Genomic DNA, 24,181 nt, shown 5'->3' with positions numbered 1-24,181 from the left:
GAAGCTTGTAGGGAACCACAGCGTTAATTCCCTCTTTTGAACAATAAAGAAATACCGAAAGGGGCGCCTAAGTTAGAGGCCAATCTGGTGTCCGTCTACTCATACAGGTGCAATCTAGCAGCCTGTATCCCTCTCCCCTTTGTTGTGTCTTGAAAGTACAGGTAAAATAGACGACTAATAATGGGTGAAAGCTAAATCAAGGTTTGAAGTAAAGTCTACCGCCCTTTTTGGATTGAACAGGCCGGTTTCATGGTTCCATCGACGGGATTAAATCACTTTTTCCCATAGAAGTGAGCCTTGGTCAGTTTTGGGCTTGTAGACACAGGGGATCATAGACACAGGGAATTGCAATTATGGCTGACAGACCAAATGATGTGACTGAAGAGGTTTCCCCTTTAGAGGGTCAACAGACACATGAAGTGGGTGAGTCCTCAAGACCACCACAGACAGATGACGATATATTCAGGACCCAGTTGGCTACTGCTGTGGCTATGTTCACACAAGTAATGCAGAATCCGAGGTTTTTAGCCTTTCTGCAACCTCCTGTTCCGTCTCAGCAAGTTGGGTCACTGGATCATATTCAAAAGCCTATTAAGGCTCGAGCACAGGTGATTCATACAGCACAGTCAATGGAAACACCTGTACACTTGACGGAGAACATGCAGTCTCCACAACCTGTGCCTAAAGTCCAAGAACAGGTGGCTGAGATGCCAGTCTTTCAGGCTGTACCAGTTGAGCCCGCCACCTTTCAACAGCCTATAGCTGGTTCTAATGGGCAGGGAAGCAACCTAGATGCTATGCAACAGGTCTTCCGACCACCTTCAGTACATCCTGGCTATTTTGGAGGTGGATCGGTATTCTAGAGCATGGCTGGTCATGCACCTGGAAATCAGTTTTACACGCCAGGAACAGTGTTCGAGGGTGCTCAAACGATGATACCCAACCCCATGTATGGTGTCACGGGCATGCTACCAGGGTTTCAGATCACTCAGGGCCAATTTGGGATGCCACAGGCAAATTTTGGTATGGCTGGAATTACAAATCAGCAGCCAAATATGGCATTTCCAGGTCAACTTAATTGCGGTCAGGGAACACAGATGAACCCTAACAGTGTTCCCATGTTTCAGTCACTTCCATATGACAATTTAACGCCGCTGGAGAGGCCAACTCCATACAAAGAAGGTGGCAAAGGTGTGACATTCACGACCTTTACAGGGTTTGATGACAAGAGGAAGGCTCTCTCATTCCTCCAACAGTTTGACAAGGCCTATGCAGGGGGAAACTTTACAGAGGCTTCAAAGGTCCGCAAGGCAGCCACTTTCTTAACAGGGAATGCGGGACAATGGTGGACAACTTTATTGCTTCAAGGGCAAGCTCCGTCCACATGGATTTACTTCAAGCAGATTTTTGCAGCAGCATGGTTATCTGATGACTTTGAAGCAGATGTCATGACAGAATGGCACCAGCTTAATGCTGCCACTTGCAGAAATCTGGATGATTACAATCGGAAGTTTTGGAAAGCTCTACTTCCAGTAACTTCCTAAAGGTTTGTGCCATTGACAGAACAGATTGAAAAATACTGTTGTGGCCTACCTAAAGGATTGAGAAAGTACTGTACGAAGACAAAAGTCACTACTTTGACGTAGCTCATCGAGGTAGCAAACACTAGCAATGGTTTTCTCAATGGAGAAGATTGTGAATTTAACACTGGCGTCAAGGCAGGATCAGGCAAGAAAAATTCAGCCAAGAAGCACGTTCCCAATGAGGCTCCTAAAGGGACTCAGGAGTCAGCCAACGCAGGGAAAGACAAAGCTACGGCTGAATCAGAAAAAGGACCAGCAAAAAAATGGAAAAGACGTTTTCCTCGCAAGTCAGCAGAGCAAAAGAAGGTCCTGAGGACAAAGAACAAATGCTTTATTTGTGAGCAGCCTGGCCACATTGCTTACAATTGTCCTACAAAGAAAAGGCCAGCTGATTCTGAAGACAAGGAGGACAGGAAAGGAAATAAGCCCATGGCTGGTCTAATGCCAGATATGGTGGGCGACAAGCCAAATTCAGATGCAAGTGAGCTTTGCAGAGCATGGGGAAAGGTCAGGGATCCAACAGTGCTTATCTTCTTTGATCCAAGTGCCAAAGCCAACTTCATTTCCCCAAAATTGGCTTCAAAGTTGGGAATCAGACCTGAAGAGATGGGGTATACAACAGAGGCAGGTTTGGCATGTCCTGGCCATACAGAGGCTGTGGCGCCCATCATTAGAAAGTTGCGTCTACATATCCAGTCCTATGTAGATGCTGAAGAATTTTACATCATGCCACTGGACGGATGAGATGTGTTGTTAGGTATTCCTTGGTTGTTTCGTATACAGGGAATCATGGATGCCTACAACAAAAAGATCACTGTACAGAGCAATGGAAAGACTCACATTCTGGATGTAAAGCTTAAAGGGGAGTCTATTCCTACTGTATCAGCTTCTGCTATTACTTCTGTAATGAAAAAGCATCTTTCTGCGTACTTGGTTTTTGCACGTGAAGTGTCAGATTGTGATGAATCAAATTTATCTGTGCTAGATAAAGAAAGGTCAATGTTTTTACAACAGTATAGTGACTGTTTTTCCGATTCATTACCGTCTCAATTATCGCCAGACACACCCGAGGACCATGCGATAGATTTGGTGCCAGGCAGTAGCCCACCAAATAAGCCTCCGTACAGGGTTAGTGCGGCTCAGCAGAAAGAGATAATGGGCCAAGTACAGGAGTCGTTAGAAAAGGGGCTGATTCAGCCCAGTTCATCTCCATTCTGTTCTCGAGTGTTGTTGGTGCAGAAAAAGGATGGCTCATGGCGTATGTGCATCGACTACCGTGCACTGAACAAGAATACCATCAAGAATAGGTTCCCTATACCTAGAATTGATGATATTATGGACAAATTAGAAGGAGCAGCTATGTTTAGCAGGATAGATCTAAAGAGTGGGTACCATCAGATCCGCATTAGATCAGAGGATGTGCACAAGACTGCTTTTAGAACGACGTTTGGCTTTTATGCATTTTTAGTGATGCCCGTTGGTCTCACAAATGCTCCTGCTACGTTCAATAGGATGATGGACAGAATTTTCCGTCCACAACAGCAGTTTGTTGGTACATTCTTTGATGACATGATAGTCTACTCAACGAATGAAGAGGAGCATAGGCATCACTTGGCCATTGTGTTCAAAGAGCTACGCAGTCATAGGTTCCTCATCAATGCAAAGAAAAGTGAGTTTTTCTGGAGGAGATTCACTTTCTGGGACACATTGTCTCAAAGGATGGTGTCAGAATGGATCCTGCAAAAGTTGAAGCGATCAAGTCATGGCCAAATTTGAAGATGGTGCATGATGTCCGAAGCTTTTTGGGACTATGCTCCTATTACAGAAGGTTTATCCGAAATTTCGCTGAGATTGCTTCACCTTTACATGCTCTTCAAAAGAAGGCGACTAGTCACCTTTAGATGGACACAGAAAGAGATTTCAGCTTTTAATCTCTTAAAGGAAAAGATGACTTCAGATCCAGTCATTGTGTTGCCAGATCTTAGGAAGTCATTTGTGGTCTAGTGTGATGCCTGTGGTAGTAGCATTGGTGCAGTGCTAATGCAAGATGATAGGGTAGTAGCCTATGAGAGCAGAATTTTGCAAGGGCCAGAGATGACCATGCAGGTCTATGAGAAAGAGTTACTGGCTGTGATTCATGCGCTCTTAAGTTGGAAACACTACCTGCTAGGTGCAGATTTCGTTGTCCAAACGGATCATCAGACCTTGCGATACTTCTTGACACAAACAAAGTTATCTGAGAAGCATATGCGATGGGCAAATATCTTGTCCATGTTCCATTTTCAGATTGTGCATGTGGAAGGCAAGAAGAACGTTGTGGCTGATGCCTTGTCAAGGAAGCCACAAATTTCAGCTGTGTCGATTCCTTATCATCATGAACTTGATGATATGAGAGAACAGTGTGCAAATGATGAAGATTTTGCAAGGGTCTTCGAGCAACTAATGGATGGACAACGTCATGAACACTATCTTCTTAAAGACGGGTTCATGATGATGCATGGCAGATTGTGTGTCACAAAGCCATTGCGACGCAAAGTTATGAAAGAGAGTCATGTCCCACCGTATGCAGGGCATCGTGGTATCGATGCTACAGTTAAAGCGGTTGAGACATTCTTCTATTGGCCTACATTGAGAAGGGATGTGGATGCCTTTGTGCGAGAATGCCTAATATGCCAAAAGGTCAAGTTTGACAGGCAAAAGGCACCAGGGTTATTGCAACCACTACCTATTCCAGATAAACCATGGGAAAGTATTGCTATGGATTTTATCTTTGATCTTCCGAGAACGCAGACAGGAAACGATGGTATTTGGACCATTATTTGCAGATTCAGCAAACAAGCTCATTTTATTCCTGTGAGGAAGAAGATAAAGCCAGATCAGATGGCACGCTTGTTTATGAGCAATATTTTCAAGTATCATGGCATGCCACAGTCGATTGTTAGCGACTGCGATCCACGCATGACAAGTTTGTTCTGGAGAGGCTTGTTTGAGAATATGGGCACAACGCTCAAATTCTCTTCGTGATTTCATCCTCAAACAGATGGGCAGTCAGAAAAGGCAAATTCTACTGTCCTAGATCTGCTGAAGTGTTATGTGTCACAGCATAAAGGAAAGTGGGAGCAGTATTTGCCATTGGTGGAGTATGCATACAATAATACAGTGCATTCATCAACTGGCAAGGCACCTTTTGAGATAGTTGAAGGTGGCAAGAAAGTTCCTCCCATACTGCATACAAAGGACAAGATATTTGCAGCAGATAAGTATGTTCAGGACATGGATGAAATGTACAAGAAGGTCAAAGTGGCCTTGGAAAAGACTCAGGCAAAGCAAAAGAAAGCAGCTGATCGTCACCGTCGTGAAGTGGTATATTCACTTGGTGATTGGGTGCTTTTACGCTTTGAAAAGGCAAGGTTAAAGAAGATGAAGGGCAAGGAAAGACTGTTTCCAAAGCTCAGCATGCGTTACTATGGGCCTTTTCAAGTGTGCGACATAATCAGTGATGTTGCATATAGGCTGAAATTGCCTGACAGTTGGAAGATTCACAATGCGTTTCATGTGAGTCTTCTCAGACCCTATGTGGGTGAAGTGCGAGAAGATATGCCAGCTGAAGATCAGTCGGAAGTCGAGGAACTTGACGAGATCTTGGTCCCTGAACAGATTTTGGCACACAAAGAAAGGAAAGTGAAAGGCAAGGTTGCTAGGCGTTACTTGGTAAAGTTCAGAAACTATCCACCAATGGATGCTAAGTGGATGGAAGAAGGTGAACTAGCAAAGTCACCAACTGTGTTATCACTTTACCTTGAAGCCTTCGATTTGCAACCTACCTTGACCCCTTGAGTTTCAGAGCTACATGGATTGTCAGTGTGACAATGGATTCTGAAACAAATGATGTACATGGTATTCAAAGTGAGCTCAAATGAAATACCTCTTACATGAATGTTAGAGCTGTACAGATTGTCAGTTTGGCAATTGCTCTTATGGAATGTCCAAAAGTTTGGTTAGTGCTATAGAAGTGAGTATTTCTTGTCAGTTTGTCAAGGATACAGTGATTGCTTCTATTAAAGAGTACATGTGTAACTGCATTCTTAAACTGTCGGTTTGGGTATGCTCGAAAGTGTTACGGGATCCAACGTGTACTATAAGACAGTGGCAAAATGTGCAGCTACCATTTTGTCATTGGAAAGTTAGTGACTCAAAGCAATGGCAGAGTGCGCAGCTACCACTATGTCATTGGGACAGGGTTCACACGCAGGCAATACATGAGTCGACGAGGTGTTGAATACACCAGGGTTGACAATGAGCATGTATGTGTCGACAGGTGTTGAATACATCAGTGTTGACAGTAAGCATGTACGACATAGATGCAAACGAGGACGTTTGAGATTTCAAGAGGGGGGTATGTGAAACCGGCCTGTTCAATCCAAAAAGGGCGGTAGACTTTACTTCAAACCTTGATTTAGCTTTCACCCATTATTAGTCGTCTATTTTACCTGTACTTTCAAGACACAACAAAGGGGAGAGGGATACAGGCTGCTAGATTGCACCTGTATGAGTAGACGGACACCAGATTGGCCCCTAACTTAGGCGCCCCTTTCGGTATTTCTTTATTGTTCAAAAGAGGGAATCAACGTTGTGGTTCCCTACAAGCTGCCCCGCATAAACTCGGCTGAATTTCCACTGTTCCAGCCCGATTTCGCCTATCATGCTTTGGTCTGGACATGGATATCCAAAGTAGATAAGATGAATAAGAATTTCTTTGCACACTTTCGGCCCAAGGGGACTTCTATTAGAGCCTTATGAGATTTTGTAGACAGGACATAACTTCATATTATTTTGAGCCTGTGTTTATTGCCGATCAACCTACTGATGATATTTTGCATGCAAGAGAAGAGGTTTGGTCTCATGTAAAGCCTGTGGCTATAGAGACTATGTACCATACATTACTAGCTCCCTTCTCTATGTAGGAGATGCATGATGTAGTGGTTGGCCTAGATGGTGCCTCTTGTCCTGGAGAGGATGGACTAACTAGACAATTCTTCTTGCAGTTTTGGGATGCACTTAGTCCCATTATGCTCTCATGCTTACAACACATATTCGACATAGGAGGGATGCCGGCCTCTATGTGTTCGGGACTTATTTCTCTTATACCGAAAGTCAAAGATACATCGTCTCGGAGATCAATCACTCTCATGTCTTCCATGTATAAGATCTTTGCTTGCATGATCAGTATGCACTTGAAACCCTTTATGCCCGAGCTTACCCATGCTTCAGAGACATGTTTTGTGCAGGATCGATGTATTTTAGATAACATCTTCACTTTCTATAAGGCAATTGAGTGCCCTTTAGACAGATCAGCCTAAAGTGCTCATGCTTCTTGATTTTGAGAAGGCTTATGATAGAGTAAATTGGGGTTTCTTGGAGGGCACTATTCAAAGGATGGGTTTCCCCTTGTAATGGATCAGAGGTGTATCTTCATTGTAACGTACTGCTTCCAACGCTGTCATGATTAGAGGTCACATTGGACGGCGTTTTCCTCAGGCTCGTTTAGTCCGACAAGGATGTCCCCTGACCTACTTCTTTCTATTTTTGCTAAGGCCATGTCTCTCTTCTTGCGCCACAAAACCCCATAGTTAAGAGGTCTTACTATGCTTTTGGATGACTCGCCAGATTTGTTGGATCAAGAGTATGCAAATGACACTATGCTCCTTGTACGATATGACACACTCACCTTGGACAGTCTACGGGATGCTTTGGCTACCTTTTGCTTGGCCAGTGGTGCTCTCATCAATTGGCACAAGTCTTCTTGTAGGAGTGGATGAGGATTCTTAGTGGGATGCGCAAGATTATTTCACTTGGCCAGACTTGCAGATATTTGGGTTTCCATGTTGGCATTGATGTGTCAGTTGAGCAACAGTTTGTGCCCCTACTATGGTCTACCAAGAAGAAACTTTGCCATTGATCATCCTTGCATTTAACTTTGGCTGGCAGAGCTCTTGTGGTGAATCAAGTTCTTCTTGCGACGGCTTGGTTCACCACATCCTGCATGACTCTTCACTCTTCACTCTGGCATCATGGCGTGTTTGAGGCGCTTGGTACGCAACTTTCTGTGGGGTGGCCTAGATGGCTCTACTGACACTTGAGAATTATTGATCCAGACCTGCAGAGCAAGGCATTGCTTGCCAAGTTCATAGTACGTGAATTGTTTCCAAGGGCTGAGCCTTGGAAACTGTTTTTCTACCATGCTTTGTCACATACCTCTCCTCATTTTGGATCTACAGATGCTATCGGTGTTTGGCGCCCGACCATCAGATTCATGTTCACAGATGCACCCTTGGATACTTCCATTTGTCACCATTTATGTGCTACTCGTTGCAGGTTTGGAAGGAATTACGTCTTGCTTTGATTCGACACCCACCTTCGTGTGTCAAGGAGGTAGTGAGGCAGACACTTGTATGGAATGCACATGTGACAGATGTAGAAGGGCATCAGCTAGACATCAGAGTTACTCGGAATGCGGAACGGGAACGGCGACAGGGTCTAGTTCCCTGGTAACACCAACTCACATTGACTGGGCTAGTTGGGATGATGGGCCATCAGGCTCTTTACACCGTTGGTTTGATTCTTCCTTGGTTGGTGCATAGGTTATTGGAGCTACCTACAAAATCTGCAGCGGAATTGCTGCCCGTGAGAGAGATCGATGAGGCTTATTCCACTTGACTTTATTGGGGGACAAACTCTTTTACTTTCTCATCAAGGTTTGTGGGTGTACTTCGATCCTCTTGCGGGAGCCCCGATTGTTGCTCAGCAGGGGACTCTAGTCTTTAGCATTGCTGAGACCGGCCATAATGGACGTCCCATCAAACTGGAGTTTTAGGGTGAGGTTCCACCTGATCAACAGTTGACTGCCCATTGGCAGCCTGTTAAGAGTGGTAGGCTCTTTACATAGGAGATCGTGTGTTGACTCTGCTTGCACTATTGAGGAGGCACCACTTTGGAGATAGTTGATTTGGCGGGAAAAGCCCCTTTTCATTTGGATTGGGATCCTGGTGAGTGGTAGTGACCTTCGTTGAGTGACGATGGAGCCCCTCTATTTTTGAGTACAGTGTATCCCTTGGGAGGAGTCTTCTTTTCCGGATCCGACACCCACCTCACCGCACAAGCCAATCCTCTGAGCTTTCTAGTGACAGTTTTGGTCATGCATCTGGACCCTCCGGATCAGCCACACGTCACTGGTCATGATCCGACTTGTTAGAGATGTACTTTAGAGCCCGCTTCCTTGAGGCACTGTTTCTGGGTTTGTCCATATGCGCAGCCAATGTGAATGGCAGTTTGTTGTTTGTTGATTAGAGTGGGCATCCATGATGGGTTCGTGACGTGGGGCTAGTTGCATGGCTTTTGCAATTTCCGGGGTCACACACCTTTTTTCAGGGCTTGCCGACAGATTCGGTCTTCATGCTTACTCCCTTAGGATATAGACTGGGCACTCTACAGATGATCTTAGATACATGTCACCAGTTGGATTTTTGCGAGTGAGCTATAGTTTTCAGCACGATATGCAGCATCACGCTTTGGACCATGTGGAAGGGCCGATGTGTCCACATTCTGGGCTCACAATCCTCCCCTACGTCCACCATTTTGATAGCCATTTGGATAGAGATGTTGCATATTCTTTGCAGTTAAATGGGATTCTTCAGCTGGCTCCTCCAGGGCAGCGGAGCAGCGTCAATGCGTCTTCCTTCATACATGGGTGATATCGCCAATTCTTTTGAATCAGGATCATGCCGACATCACATGGCATTATGCACCCCCACAGTGGTTCATTTTACACTCATTGTACAGAGGTTCACATAGCCTACACATTGTACCCTGCTTTTGTACTTCCTCTTGGTGATAGGCCATGGAGCATCTCCAGAGGTCTCCTATGTACACAGAATACAACCCCTTTTCTCGCCAAGAGAGAGAGGAAGGGAAAGGAAAGCGTATTAACGTTCACGAAAGGCCGAAGTCGGCCCATGGGACAAAGCTAATACATCCATCTTGCAGTCCAGTTTATCATGTAAGAAAAAAACCAAAAAAACATAGTAGCTCAGAGCTCCATGGTCATGAGTTTACTGATTTACAATGGTACTTCTGGATTTTTTATGGCTCACAAAATCTCAGTTTTACAAAAGGAAATAATCCCTCGTATTTAAAGGCCCTTGGCCATTAAAAGCAGTTTACGTGAAAAGCTTTAAACTCAAAAGCAACTGGCCAATGTAAAATTTGGAATTCCGTACAATATGCCACGTCATCAGTCATCGTAAAATCCAGAATTCCGTACTGTAGGTGCCACATCATCAATTTTTCACTTCTTCTTCTTCTAGTGCTTCTGCTTCTTAGGGTTTAGGCCCCTTGGCCGCTTAATAGTGATTTGAGGTTTTGGAAGGCCCGTGCTCCATGTAAAGGAGTTCTTCTAAGTTATTTTGCATTTTTTATTTGTCAATTGAAGTTAGTAGTTTTTGTGTTAGTATCCTCTTCTTGGAGTGCAAGTATTGTTGCAATGGCACTACCTAGAACCAACTTATATGCCCACTTGGAAGCTGATTTTAAGAAAGAGGATTTTTTTTTACTCCGTGTCTTCTAGCACTCACTTTTTGGATGACGTTTGCTACTTGATGCATCTTCTGGCCTGTTGGATTTCCTCATATCCAAAAACTATCTTGTACATAGGTGATTTAAAGATGAGACGAAATCTGCTTGGTGAAGATTTGTTGCTGCACCAATCTAGCTCTCCAACGATTGGAGGGGATGGCCGAGTGTATGCTTGCATTGGAAGTAATGCTCATGCCTTTAACATGGATGGAACTCTTGAATGGACTGTTGGGCTTAATGATACATGCGAGCATTTAGTGACTCCAGCAGTCACCAATGATGGCAAAGTTCGTCTTTTACTGTGCCTACAGGTAATCTACTATCACTCTTTAGTGTAAATTTGGACTAATCTTTTCTCTGTGGTTTCAGGTGTACATGGCTGCCAATGATAGAGTTGTTGCCATTGCTTACTCTCAAGAGCTGGATTTGCTCTCTATATGGGACTTGTTCAACAATACCGGCTTTGATGGAAGCATGTTGGGAACTAAGCAAGTAACAGGATTGACATTGATGGGAGATGGTAGTATCTTAATCAATGCAGGAATAGCCGGCTTGTATGCTGTAGCTGAGGATGGAAGTCCTTTGTGGAGCACAAATGGGGACCTCAGCAGCACAGATGCCACATTTCCTTCTGGAACCTTCTGTTCTGATCAAGATAAATTGTGCTACTTTCACTTCTCTCCAGCCGTAGACCATTGTGATGGGAGTGTTTATGTAAGTATTTTCTCTCACACCTTATAAGGAGGTGTCTTTCAGTCAACCAGAGTCTTGGAATGCAAAATTTGTTTTGTCAGCAATTAATTGTATCTTTGATCTCAAGACTTTTTTGGCTCGCTGCTGCTGCCGCCCCCCCCCCCCCCCCCCCCCTCCCCCTCTCTCGCCATCGCTGCCTTCCCCCCCCCTGCCCTCGCGCGCCCTGTGCCTGCAGCTGCTGCTCGCAGCCCCTCAGCGCGCCCCCCCACCCCACCCGCTGCCCGCTGTGCCACCCAGCCCACCCGCTGCCCCTGCCGCTCAGCCCGCTTCCTCACCTGCCATTCGCCCAGCCCGCCCGCTGCCTCTGCCGCTCAGCCCGCTACCCCTCTGCCGCTGCCATATCCGCATTGCCCCCCCCCCCCCCCCCCCCCCCCCCCCCCCCGGCCTCCTTTGTTTTGTTTTTTTGACTGCCTTCCTTCCCAAAGGTTTCCTTCAGCTGGCATTGGCAGTACTCCTCGGACAGTGCTCGTCAAGGTCGTTGACAGCGTTATCTCTCTTTTCTCCTTTCCGACACAGCAGTAGACACAGATGGAGGCTCCAGCTCCGCCACAGAGGGACTCGCCCGAAGCCCCCTCACACGACCCCGCTGAGCCCACCATTCGACTTGCTCTTTCACCGGCAGAGCAATCGAGCCTAGCCGCAGAGGTAGAGCGCTTGCAGGCGACGTCGGTCATCTACAAGATTCTCGCCACCCGACCTAGCAGAGGAGAGCTGCGAGACCTTCTCCAGGCCCACCTTCTCGCAGAGGTGGGCAAGATCTTGGATGTCAAGATTCTTGGACGGGGGTACTACCAGATCGAGTTTGAGACCTCCGAGATGGCGGCCAAGGTCATAGCTATGAGTCCATTGGCCATTCGAGCATCACGTGCCCACTTTCGACAGTGGCGACATGGTTTTGACCCGACTTCGGATGTTCTAGTAGAGGAGGCAGACATCCCAATCTCAGTCTGCTTTCCGGGTTTACGGAGGGAGTACCTACCGCTTCTTTCCAGGATCGGCTCCGCCATCGGGACTGTCCTGGAGACACCTCGTACAGCAGCATCAGTAGCTGCCAAGGCGGCTGGCATCCCCTCAGTTCGAGTTTTGGTCAGAGATACCCACACGCTCCCGAAGGTTATCCTTCTGCCTCGGGTGAGTGGGGCTTGGTTTAGACAGAGTGTGGAGTACTCGGGCCTCCCGACCCAGTGCTTCATTTGCCGACAGATGGGCCACCTAGCGAAGGCCTGTCCATGGAGGAGGCCGCGACCTGCACCACAGCCTCAGCCCCAGCCTGCCAGGGCTGGGCCGCAGCCATTGTCAGCGGCACAGCGCACAGATTCAGAGCCACCCTCCGAGCTTGGGGCTCCAGCGGAGGAGGGGTGGCAGCAGGCCCGTGGCCGTCGACGCCAGGGGCCGCAGCGACAGCCTGGCACTCAGAGTGGTCCCCAAGTGCCTACTCAGCAGTAGTGAGTTCCCACGCGGAACCGCTTTGGTCCTCTTGAGCAGGAGGAGTCCCCTACGCCAGCCTCCACCTCCGCTTCACCCTCGACAGCCGCTTCCCCCTCAGAGTTTCCTTCCTCCTCATTCCCCCCCCCCCCGCCTGCTCTCGTCGCCTCTCCACCTCGCCCCTCTTCCTCTGTCGCCCCATCCCGCCCCTCTTCTCCTCCGTTCCCCCCAGCTCCTTCTCCCCCCCTCCTGCTCTAGTTCCACAGTCGACTTAGGAGACTGGTCCCTCTCCGGAGGCTAGGAGATCTCTTCGCAGCGCTTTTGCCACGAGTCGCCTAGCGAGAGAGGGTCAGCCCTTCTTGCGGCCCGCTCTGCAGATTCAGACATCTTCCTTGCAGATTCAGACATCTTCCCTTGCAGCTATCCCTTGTGGTCTGACGAGCATTGACCTCCGACGCCGCTGGGACTTCTTCGACTACGGGTTCACTCGCTTTCTCGACGATTCCGCAGCAGACCACGAGGCAGCTTGCTTCAGGGTCCATGCTTTGTTCCTCGCCGCTAGGGGGACAGAGGCCTTGGACTCAGTAGTCGGTTTCTCCTTCCCCCTCTGTGGTAAGGCCGAGACAGCGTGGTCCCTCGACTCAGTGTTGGGATGGTTGCATACACAGGTTCTCGAGTTCTCTCATCACATGGGAGAACTTGGAGCTACAGATTTGCTGCAGACTTTGTGGCCATTGACCAAGTTTGTGGTGACACCCCCTCACAGCAGGATGTAGGCACATTGTGGTGTACTTCTTTGCGGATACGCAGTGTTTGCCTTGCTATGTATACGTTCATGAGGACTCCTGGACAGAGGAGGTTGCTTTACGCACGGCTCGCTCTGCTTGGGCTTGGGCTAGGTACTCACTGCAGTCTCGCCTATCTAGAGGCCGCTCGGATGCGGATTACTCCCCATCCAAGCCAGCCTCGAAGATAGCACGTCTTGCTACTGCGGCAGCATCTGTTCTCTCTCGCTCACCATGAGGATCGTCTCATGGAACGTGCAGGGACTAGGTGGGCCCCAATTTCAGCGACAGCAGGGCCGATTGCGTGAGGAGCTTTAGCGTTGCCTTGTGGGAGGAGAGATTGATCTCCTTATGCTTCAGGAGCACCATTTGTGTGAGAGCCGCATTCGGCGTTGTGGTCAGATTTTGCGTGGACGATATGATAGCTGTTGGTCAGCTGCTTCTGGACCTAGAGGCATCCAAGGTGGGGTATGTATGACTATTGCGGATTCATTGCAGCAGGCCATTGTGGGCAGAGGGATTATTGTGCCAGGCAGGGCTCAGTGGATTACTATGCAGGTTTAGGGTGGCCTTGTGGGCTTCCTGAATATCTATGCGCCCAATGTGGCGAGTGCTCGTGCAGAGTTTTGGTCATAGATTGTTGAGTCTTTGCCGCAGGCCAACCATAGGTGTGTAGGAGGGGACTTCAACATGTTGGAGGACCCTTGTTGGAGGACCCTTCTGACAGGATCGGAGGCAGCCATGCTACTGTGCATGGAGTCGAGTTAGCAGCTTGGGAGAGGTGTATGACTATAAGGGTCTCAGATACATTGCAACACTCTGGCTTTGTGAGGCCTACAGACAGCCTTGCCTTCTCTAGATCGGACCGCAGAGTGGGAGGAGTGAATCTATCGCGCATAGATCGCTTCTACACTAGTGACCACTTCAGTGACTTGGGGGGATCAGTGGGCATCCTGGCAGGGACATCCTTCTCGGACCATGCACCAGTGATCCTCACAGTGGCAGACAGACAGAGGAGTGGGAGCACGATGCTTCGCATCCCAGAGCGGGTCTTGTTGGACTCGGCACTCAAAGAGAGGGTAGAGGCTCTCTGGACAGAGGGCATGGACAGCCAGGTTCCACCTGCAGACAGAGTGGCCTTAGGCCTAGCTCAGCTGAGCCATTTTTTTCTTCAGGAGTCTTTGGCTCGCCGGGCTGCAGTGAGAGAGGAAGAGCAACGTCTCAGACGACGCATTGCTTCATTACAGAGGATGCAGGAGCAATTTCCAGACAGTCCATGGTTGGAGGAGCAGTTACAGCAGGCTCGACAGGACCTTGGTAGCATAGAGGAGAGGCGTCATGAGTTTGCTTTCCACCGCCAGGCATCTCAGTGGACTCAGGTGGGTGACAGAGTGACTGGGGCTTTTTTTGAGACAGTGGGACCTCGGCACTCGCATGCCAAGGTCAATCAGTTGAGGAGACCCGATGGGTCAGTTGTTTGTGAGCTCGAGGATATGCGTGCAGTTGCTACTGACTTTGACCGTGAGTTACTGTCAGCTGAGTCCTAGGCAGAGCGGGAGGATGCATGCAGGGAGCAGGTTTGGGCACAGATGCCTTGTCTTGTGCCTGTTAACTTCAAAAAGGGCGGTAGATTCTAGACTTAAACCTTATTTGCTTTCACCCATTTAATTTGTCGGCCACTTTACCTGTACTTTCAAGACACAACAAAGGGGAGAGGGATACAGGCTGCTAGATTTCACCTGTATGAGTAGACCGACACCAAATTGGCCCCTAACTTAGGCGCCCCTTTCGTTATTTCTTTAATGTTTAAAAGAGGGAATAAATGTTGTGGTTCCCTACAAGCTGCCCCGCACAAGCTCGGCTGAATTTCAACTGTTCCAGCCCGATTTCGGCAGCATAACTGTACTAGGATCCTTCACAGTCAGTATCCTTACGCATTGAATGACTTTCCTGACGCATACGAGCACTTTGCAAAACCTGGCGAGAATGTGCAGCACGCTGAATTCTCTGTTTTCAGCCCCGAAAATGCGCCAGATCACCTGCACAGCGGTCCCCTCTCGTCCCCGAACCTCCTGGGGGTATTAGGGACCATTTAGGGCCAAAACCCTAAACCTGCAAAAATACACAGCAGACTGTAATTTACTGTTTCGGGCTCCGTTTCGCGTGCCGGTCGCATCCGTAGCAAGTCCTCGAGCTCCCGCACCTGTAGGGCTACTTGCCCTTTGAATCGGACGAGATTTCTAGCGTGAAACCTCTCCGAATTCACCTGTACCTGCAGGGGATTAGCCGCTAGCTAGTCCAGTACCTGTGCAAGAGGCTCTTGCCTCGGCAATCGTGCATGAACCCACACAACTGTACATTGGTCAATTGAAAAGCCCACTAGAGGGGCATAACATACTGCCATAGAGGAGAGAGAGGGCAATGCGTAGCGTGCACGGCATCACTCCTGGCACCGCACTGTACATAGGAGGGAAAGCAAGCACTCCATAGCTCTTAACCTATGACAGGAACTTGAAAATGAGCTCACAGCTGAAAATCACGTTTTTGCCTTCTCTTTAATTAGTAAACTGGCCTCAGAGTGCCAAGTGTTAGTCATTTGTGCATTTTCCCACTTTAGACCCTCGGGTTTAAAAATATCTCACCTGCAGCCTCTGTTGACTTGGCCACAGAGTAACAAAATGATCCCCATGTCAAACTGCACGTAATGACGCGAAGACATTTTCAGGTCCCAAAATAGCAGTTCCCTAAATTTTATGAGATGCTGCCATTGTATCTTTGTAGGTCATCCGACCCTCTTTGTACACTGCAGCCACACCCAGAACTGAAATGTAGCATCTGTAACAAAGGATTCCAGTTTGGCTAGTCAATGACCCCACTTGGCTAACCATAGTCCTTGTCCAACCTTAGTGCTCTCTTGCCCTCAGGCCTGGACTCCCTCTGAACAGTTCCACACTAGCTATGCAATGCAAGGCAGTTAGATTTCCCGAGGGGCGTTTTCCAAAAAGTGGAAATAAATAAATAATAGGAAAGAAATCAACAAAAAGGATGGATAGTAGTCACACGTTGGTGACAAGCGGAGTGCTGTTTTTAGAGGATCCGAGTAGTGGGCATCTGTGGGAGGACCTGCGTCATAGACCCTGACCCAACAGTTCTTGAGACAAGACACTGGAGGCTATGGGCTTGGGAGTGTTGTCCGCTGGCACGAGTACAGTGGGATCCTGGTGAGTGGCTATGGAGGGACCCCTTATCTTCTGCAGACCACCCAGGAGTCCCTTTCTTTCAGTACACTGTTCGACTGAGACGTCATATACTAGCAGCACAGAGAGAGGCCCTCCCTGTTGCAGCACGTCATTGACAGGAGGAGGGTCTCACAGTCGAGTTCTTGGTAGACTTTTGGGAGAGGTTGTGGGACTCCAGACAACCGAGGCGAGTCACCTTGTTTCAGTGGCTGGTCGCACATAGAGCCACAGCAGTAGGGAGCTGGCTAGTGCATAGTGGTCTCTCGGCCACATGTGCAGCTTGTGACCATTTGGTGGAGAGTCAGCGTCATTGTCTTTGGGACTGTCCCTTGGCCCGGTAGGTGTGGCTACGAGTTCTTCGGCTGATGCTTGCTCTCTCCACGGCTCGACAGTACACTTGGGGGGCAGCGGCTTGGTCCACCCTCACGGACTCGGCACTTCAGTTTGAGCTATCTTCCACCAGCAGGATGATAGTGATACAAGGGGGGCGTCCTACACTCCAGCCTGCTACAGAGATTACTCCACAAGAGTGGTGCAGTGAGAGAGAGGAGTGTTGGGAGCTCATCAGTAGCCTGGCACTTTGGTTCATTTGGCGGGCCCGCTGTTTCTTCATCTTTGAGGCTCGCCCTGTGCCACCAGCAGAGACTGTTCGTGACTTTTGGCTAGAGCTGATCCATACTCTCAGAGCCTGTAGTCGTCCCCCACCTTGAAGCTCGAAGAACAGGACTGAGACAGACTCTGAGCAGGCCCTGACTGAAATGAGAACCTCCAGTCGTGTGAAGGCTGGGGTGCTACTGGCTCGAGAGGCGTGAGCCACTCAGCTGGAACTGACTCTGAGATGTCCTGACACATGCTCTGCACCCCTCTCATGCCCTGTTAGTTGGAAACCCTGCACCTCCTATGACAAACCTGTGAACTCTAGCCAGTCACCTAGAGAGCGCACCGGACCTGCTGCCATGGGACCCCAAGAAACATGAGGCCGACTACCAACCAAGTGGCCTCTCTGAGTGCTAACCATGGGGTTCGAGACGAGGGGCTGCCGTAGGCGCTCCTCCGTGCACGTCAGCTGTCTCTGCTCTAGGCCACGCCGTAAGAGCTCCCAAGATCGAAGCAAACTCACAGCGAAGCGGTCCTCCAGTCTCCTGCTCAAACCAACTTGGCGCAACTCTGTAAAGATCCATTTGGTCGAAGGTTGCCAAGGGCCTCCTGACTGAGGCACCCTGGCACGAAGCCTCTGCAGCAAGAACTCCTTCCAGGGCTCCTCTCCTGGAAGAAGTCCTCTGACTACGTACTTCCCAAGAAGGGCTCTGCTCTGCTGTGCTGGGTCAATGATCCCAAGCCCTCCCTGAGAACAAGGAAGTGTGATGACCGACCAAGCCACGTTGGCTCGGGCAATCTGAGTGTCACGACCTGACCAAAGGAAGTTCCTGATCAGCCTCTCTACCTGGCTGATACAAGAACTCGAGAAGATCGAGCAAGAAGTGGTGTACCACATAGTCGCCAACAACACCTGGTTGGCAACTACTACTCTACCAGCCACAGCAAAAGTCGTGCTGAGCTCCAATGTAACCGCTTTCTCCTGATGGACAGGAGAAGGGGAGCAATCTGCTGCTCGGGGGACAAGTCCAAAGCAACCTGACAACCCATGTACCGAACAACAGTCCTTGGGGGAATCCACTTGAAACCCTCTCCTGGCATCCAATCTGGCACAGGAGCACTGCGAACCGAGAAAGCCACTGTCTTTCTCCAGTTGATCAGTGCGCGCGATGCACAACAGAAGGTCTCCAAAGCCTGCTCACATCTGTGTAGATTGGCCTCCTTGCCCTCAAAGTACAAGGCTGAGTGATCGGCAAACTCAGCGTCCAGTAGCTCATCTCCTCGAATAGGGAGTGCTAAGCCCCTCAGACCAACCTGCTGTGACACCAAAAATCTGCTCATCGCCTCCGCATAGAACAGAAAGAGAAAGGGGGCAAGAGGACAACCCTGTCTGACTGATCGTGTGAGCATGAAGCGCTCACCTCTACCTCCTGCCAAAAGCACCTGACTGTGAGCCTCTTTGTACAAAGCTGACACCCCTCTGATCCAAGCATCTGAGAAGCCCATCCTGCGTAGAGTGCCCTCTAGAAAGTCCCACTCAACTCTGTCGTACGCCTTCTCAAAATCGAGAAAAGGAATCACAAGGTCCTCCCCACGGGCCGTGCCACGGCAGAAGCCTCCCAGAAAGTGAAGATGTTGTCAAGGATACTGCGTTCCTTGACAAAACCTGTTTGAGTCCCATGTATAAGGTTCTCCGAGAGTGGCAGAATCCTCAAACTCAGAGCCTTGGCAAGAATTTTGTAGGCTGAGTTGAGGATGGTGATGGGGTGCCACTGTCGAATCTCATCCAAGGAGCCACCCTCCTTTGGAATGAGGTATATCAGGCCCTCACTCATGCTATCCGGCATCACTCCTGTGTGCAAAATGTACTGAAAGGCACTACAAAGATCTGGGCCAAGTAGGTCCCAGTACTACAAGAAAAAGCTGGGAGTTAGCCCATCGTCACCTCGACAGCTACCACGAGGAAGGGCCCCAAGAGCCGTGTGCAGCTCCTCAAGCTGAAGTGGCATCTCGAGCCTCTGGCGCATCTCCTCTGTCACAAGAGAAGGCATCTGTGCCCAAACCTGCTCCCTGCATGCATCCTGCCGCTCTGACTGGGGCTCAGCCGACAGTAACTCACTGTAGAAGTCCGTAGCAACTGCACGCATATCCTCGGGCTCACAAACAACTGACCCATCGGGTCTCCTCAACTGATTGACCTTGGCATGCGAGTGCCGAGGTGCCACTGTCTCAAAAAAAGCACCTGTCACTCTGTCACTCTGTCACCCACCTGAGTCCACTAAGATGCCTGTCGGTGAAAGGCAAACTCATGACGCCTCTCCTCTGTGCTAGCAAGCTCCTGTCGAGTCTGCTGTAACTGCTCCTCCAACCATGGACTGTCTGGATGCTGCTCCTGCATCCTTTGTAGTGAAGCAATGCCTTGTCTGAGACGCTGCTCCTCCTCTCTCGCTGCAGCTCGGCGAGCCAGAGACTCCTGGAGAAAAAAGTGGCTAAGCTGAGCTAGGCCTAAGGCCACTCTGTTTGCAGGTAGAACCTGACCGTCCATGCCCTCTGTCCACAGAGCCTCTACCCTCTCTCTGAGTGCTGAGTCCAACAAGACCCCCTCTCGGATGCGAAGCATCGTGCTCCCACTCGTCTGCCTGTCTTCCACTGTGAGGATCACTGGTGCATGGTCCGAGAAGGATGTCCCTGTTAGGATGCCCACTGATCCTCCCAAGTCATTGAAGTGGTCACTAGTGTAGAAGCGAGCTATCCGCGATAGATTCACTCCTCCGACTCTGCGGTCCGATCTAGAGAAGGCAAGACTGGCTGGAGGCCTCACAAAGCCAGAGTGCTGCCATGTATCCGAGACCCTCAAAGTCATACACAACCTCTCCCAAGCTGCTAACTCGACTCCATGCACAGTAGCATGGCTGCCTCCAATCCTGTCAGAAGGGTCCTCCAACATGTTGAAGTCCCCTCCTACAGACCAATGGTCAGCCTGCCGTAAAGACTCAACAATCTGTGACCAAAACTCTGCACGAGCACTCGCCACATTGGGCGCATAGATGTTCAGGAAGCCCACAAGGCCACCCTGAACTTGCATAGTAATCGACTGAGCCCTGCGTGGCACAATAATCCCTCTGCCCACAATGGCCTGCTGCAATGAATCCGCAATAGTCATACATACCCCACCCTGGATGCCTCCAGGTCCAAAAGCAGCTGACCAAAAGGTATCATAACGTCCACGCAAAATCTGACCACATCGCCGAATGCGGCTCTTACACAGATGGTGCTCTTGAAGCATAAGGAGATAATCTCTCCTCCCACAAGGCAACGCTGAAGCTCCTGACGCAATCGGTCCTGTTGTCGCTGAAACTGGGGCCCACCTAGTCCCTGCACGTTCCACGAGGCGATCCTCATGGTGAGCGAGAGAGAACAGATGCTTCTGCAGCAGCAAGACGGGCTATCTTCGAGGCTGGCTTGGATGGGGAGTTATCCGCATCCGAGCGTCCTTTAGATAGGTGAGACTGCAGTGAGTGCTTAGCCGAAGCGCAAGCAGAGTGAGCCGTGCGTAAAACAACCTCCTCTGTCCAGGAGTCCTCATGAATGTATACATAGCAAGGCAAACACTGCATATCAGCAAAAAAGTACACCACAATGTGCCTACATCCTGCTGAGTCTGGGGGTGTCACCGCAAACTTGGCCAGTGGCCACAAAGTCTGTAGCAAATCTGTAACTCCAAGTTTTCCCATGTGATGAGAGAACTCGAGAACCTGTGTATGCAACCATCCCAACACTGAGTCGAGGGACCACTCTCTCTCGGCCTTACCACAGAGAGGGAAGGAGAAACCAACTGCTGAGTCCAAGGCCTCTGTCCCCCTAGCGGCGAGGAACAAAGCATGGACCCTGAAGCACGCTGCCTGGTGGTCTGTTGCGGAATCGCTGAGAAAGCGAGTGAACCCGTAGTCGAAGAAATCCCAGTGGCGTCGGAGGTCAATGATCGTCAGACGACGAGGGATAGCTGCAAGGGAAGATGTCTGAATGTGCAGAGGGGGCCGCAAGAAGGGTTGACCCTCTCTTGCTAGGCGACTCGTGGCAAAGGCGCTGCCAAGAGATCTCCTAGCCGCCGGCGAGGGACCAATCTCCTGAGTCGACTGTGGAACTAGAGCAGGAGGGGGGGGAGAAGGAGCTGGGGGGAGCGGATGGGAGGAGGAGCGGGGTGGGGCGACAGAGGTAGAGGGGCGAGGTGGAGAGGCGACGGGAATAGAGGGCGGGGGGGGGATGAGGAGGAGGAGGGGAACTCTGAAGGGGGAGCGGCTGTCGAGGGTGAAGCGGAGGTGGAGGCTGGCATAGGGGACTACTCCAGCTCAAGAGGACCAAAGTAGTACCCCGTGGGAACCCACTGCTGCTGAGTAGGCACCTGAGGGCCACTCTGAGTGCCAGGCTGTCGTTGTGTCCCCTGGCGTCGACGACCACGAGCCTGCTGCGACCCCTCCTCCGCTGGAGCCCCAGGCACGGAGGGTGGCTCTGAATCTGTGTGCTGTGCCGCTGACTGTGGCTGCGGCCCAACCTTAGCAGGCTGTGGCTGAGGCTGGGGTGTTGGTCGTGGCCTCCTCCGTGGACAGGCCTTCGCTAGGTGGCCCATCTGTCGGCAAATGAAGCACTGGTTCGGGAGACCCGAGTAATCCACACTCTGTCTAAACCAACCCCCACTCACCCGAGGCAGAAGGATGACCTTCGGGAGCGTGTGGGTATCTCTGACCAGAACTCGAACTGAGGGGATGGCAGCCGCCTTGACAGCTACTGATGCTGCCGTACGAGGTGTCTCCAAGACAGTCCCGATGGCGGAGCGGATCCTGGAAAGAAGTGGTAGGTACTCCCTCTATAAACCCGGAAAGCAGACTGAGATGGGGATGTCTGTCTCCTCTACTAGCATATCCAAAGTCGGGTCAAAACCACGTCACCACTGTCGAAATTGGGCGCGTGATGCTCGGATGGTCAGTGGACTCATAGCTATGACCTTGGAAGCCATCTCGGAGGTCTCGAACTCGATCTGATAGTACCCCCGTCCGAGAATCTGGACATCCAAGATCTTGCCCACCTCTGCGAGAAGGCGGGCCTGGAGAATGTCTCGCAACGCTCCTCCGCTAGGTCGGGTGCTGAGAATTTTGCAGATGACCGAAGTTGCCTGCAATCGCTCTACCTTAGCGGCTAGGCTCGCTTGCTCTGTCGGCGATAGAGCAAGTCGAATGGTGGGCTCAGCGGGGTCGGGCGAGTGGGCTTCTGGCAAGTCCCTTTGTGGCGAAGCTGGAGCCTCCATCTGTGTCTACTGCTGTGTCGTAAGAAGAGGTCGACGGGCGGAGGCTGCAAAAAGGCGCAGAAGACACTGCCCGAAAAAAGGAAGCAATGCCGAGGAGGCCGAACTGCAGTGGTTGACAGGGAGAAACCGAGGTGGGGGGGGGGGGGGGGGGGGGCAACGGGTTAGGGAAGGCAGAAACGCTGGCGGTAGCAGGAGGAGGGGGTTAAGGGGGGGGGGGGGGGGGGGGGGGGGGGGGGGGGGGGGGGGGGCTAGGCGTGCATAGGTGTAGCAGCAGTAGCAGCGAGCTCTTGTGTGGGTGACCCTGTTTTCAATTTAAACACTTACTACTTTTTAGTTCTTTGGTTTTTTGCTCAAAAAACGTCTCTTGAGATAGAAATGAAATGAAATGTTCATTTACGCTTGTAAAAGGCCTAAAAGACCTATTTGACTAGAAAATCACATCGTTAGCATATGATCACAGAGAGAGAGAGAGAGAGAGAGAGAGAGAGAGAGAGAGAGAGAGAGAGAGAGAGAGAGAGAGAGAGAGAGAGATGATGATGATTATGATGATGATGTATTTACGTCCTCGGGGGGCCAAAATGACCCATGGGACCCAAAATCTCATATATGAGACTCTCCCCTTCCCATGTGAAGGAGGGGACGTGTCATGATTCTGTGGTGATTTTGTTTGTGAGTGTGGGTGATGTTCTAGCACTTTGGCAAGATAGATGCCTAGTGCTACTGGAGAGGGATGTGTTCTTGAGAGAAGCTCCTCAAATGTAGTACATCCTTGAATAAGTTGGGGAAAGTCGACTCGAATGTGTGTATATGCTGGACATTCAAGGGTTACATGTGCCTCATTTTCCAATGAATGCAAGTCGCATTGAGTGCATCTCCTCATGTTTGCATCAATATTCAGCCATCCTCCCGTTTCACTTTTGAGCATGTGTGATCTTGTCCGCATCAAGGTGATCGCCCGTCTTGCACGGTAGGACATGGGTGTCCTGATATGTATTTGGGTTTCCCCGGTTTTGTACTCTTCCTAGTATCTCGTGTTTATGTGCTTGCAATAGTATTCAAACTTGGACCTGTGCATTGCATTCTTCCATTTGCTGTGAAGGGCCTCAAGTAATTGTAGTTCAAAATTCAGCTCGTGCTCATGCTCGGTACCTTCCTCTACATGCATGTCTACATGTGCTCCCACATTCCATTTAGAGAACCATTTCCTGATGTCCTCAACAAGGCTAGAGGTGAGAAACTTGCTTTTGTGGTTCTTTTGCGGCTTACATCCTACCTCCCATGCTATGTGAGGCAAACGGTTATTAGGCATCAACTTCACCTTCAAGAGATATCTATGCATTCTTTGCAAAGCAAGCATTTCCAATGGTCTTTGTCTAGTCTCCAATAGCATCACTGAGTATGGTGTTGTGGTTTTTATCCCCATATGTCTACATAAGAACTTTTTCTGAATGTTCTCATTGTCATTCCATGTGCTGGCCGGAATACTTGGTCCCCATACCTCTACCCCATACAAAAGCATTTGGACCACACACGCATTGAAAGCCATGGACTTTATTTCCCACCTTCTAGTGACGCTTTGTTTGCACATGTTTTCAAACTCGTAATACCTTGCTTGTCCTGCCTCAATTCTTGTTTTAGCACATTGCCCCCATCTATGATTCGAGGGTATAATGATGCCCAAGTATTTAAAGCTGTCCATTGCTTGAATCTCTTGTCCATCATACATAAGGGCGGGCTGATCCTTTGATTTGTGTGTACAAGTCGCCATACATTTTGTTTTTGTGACATTCACTGAGAGTCCTGTAGCTTCGCAGAAAGCATGTACTGCATCCAAAAGTTTTTGCAAGAGAGACATGGTATGCGCTA

At 49.8% G+C, this 24,181-nt stretch overlaps 1 protein-coding gene across 3 annotated transcripts in view; it reads left to right on the top strand.

Annotated features, from left to right (window-relative positions):
* Positions 1-24,181, top strand: part of LOC147451206 (uncharacterized) — a 121,455-nt gene that overhangs the window by 5,419 nt on the left and 91,855 nt on the right. For all 3 annotated transcript variants that reach the window (XM_086520168.1, XM_086520167.1, XM_086520166.1), the window contains exons 2-3: positions 10,293-10,501; positions 10,584-10,928. In XM_086520168.1, coding sequence (XP_086376294.1) covers positions 10,293-10,501; positions 10,584-10,928 — 554 coding nt within the window. The remainder of the gene's footprint in view (positions 1-10,292; positions 10,502-10,583; positions 10,929-24,181) is intronic.

Source organism: Adiantum capillus-veneris, chromosome 9, assembly GCF_014529385.1.
Source record: "Adiantum capillus-veneris isolate H3 chromosome 9, ASM1452938v2, whole genome shotgun sequence".
NCBI classification, from domain to species: Eukaryota; Viridiplantae; Streptophyta; class Polypodiopsida; order Polypodiales; family Pteridaceae; genus Adiantum; species Adiantum capillus-veneris.
This window is presented reverse-complemented; position numbering and strand designations above follow the sequence as displayed.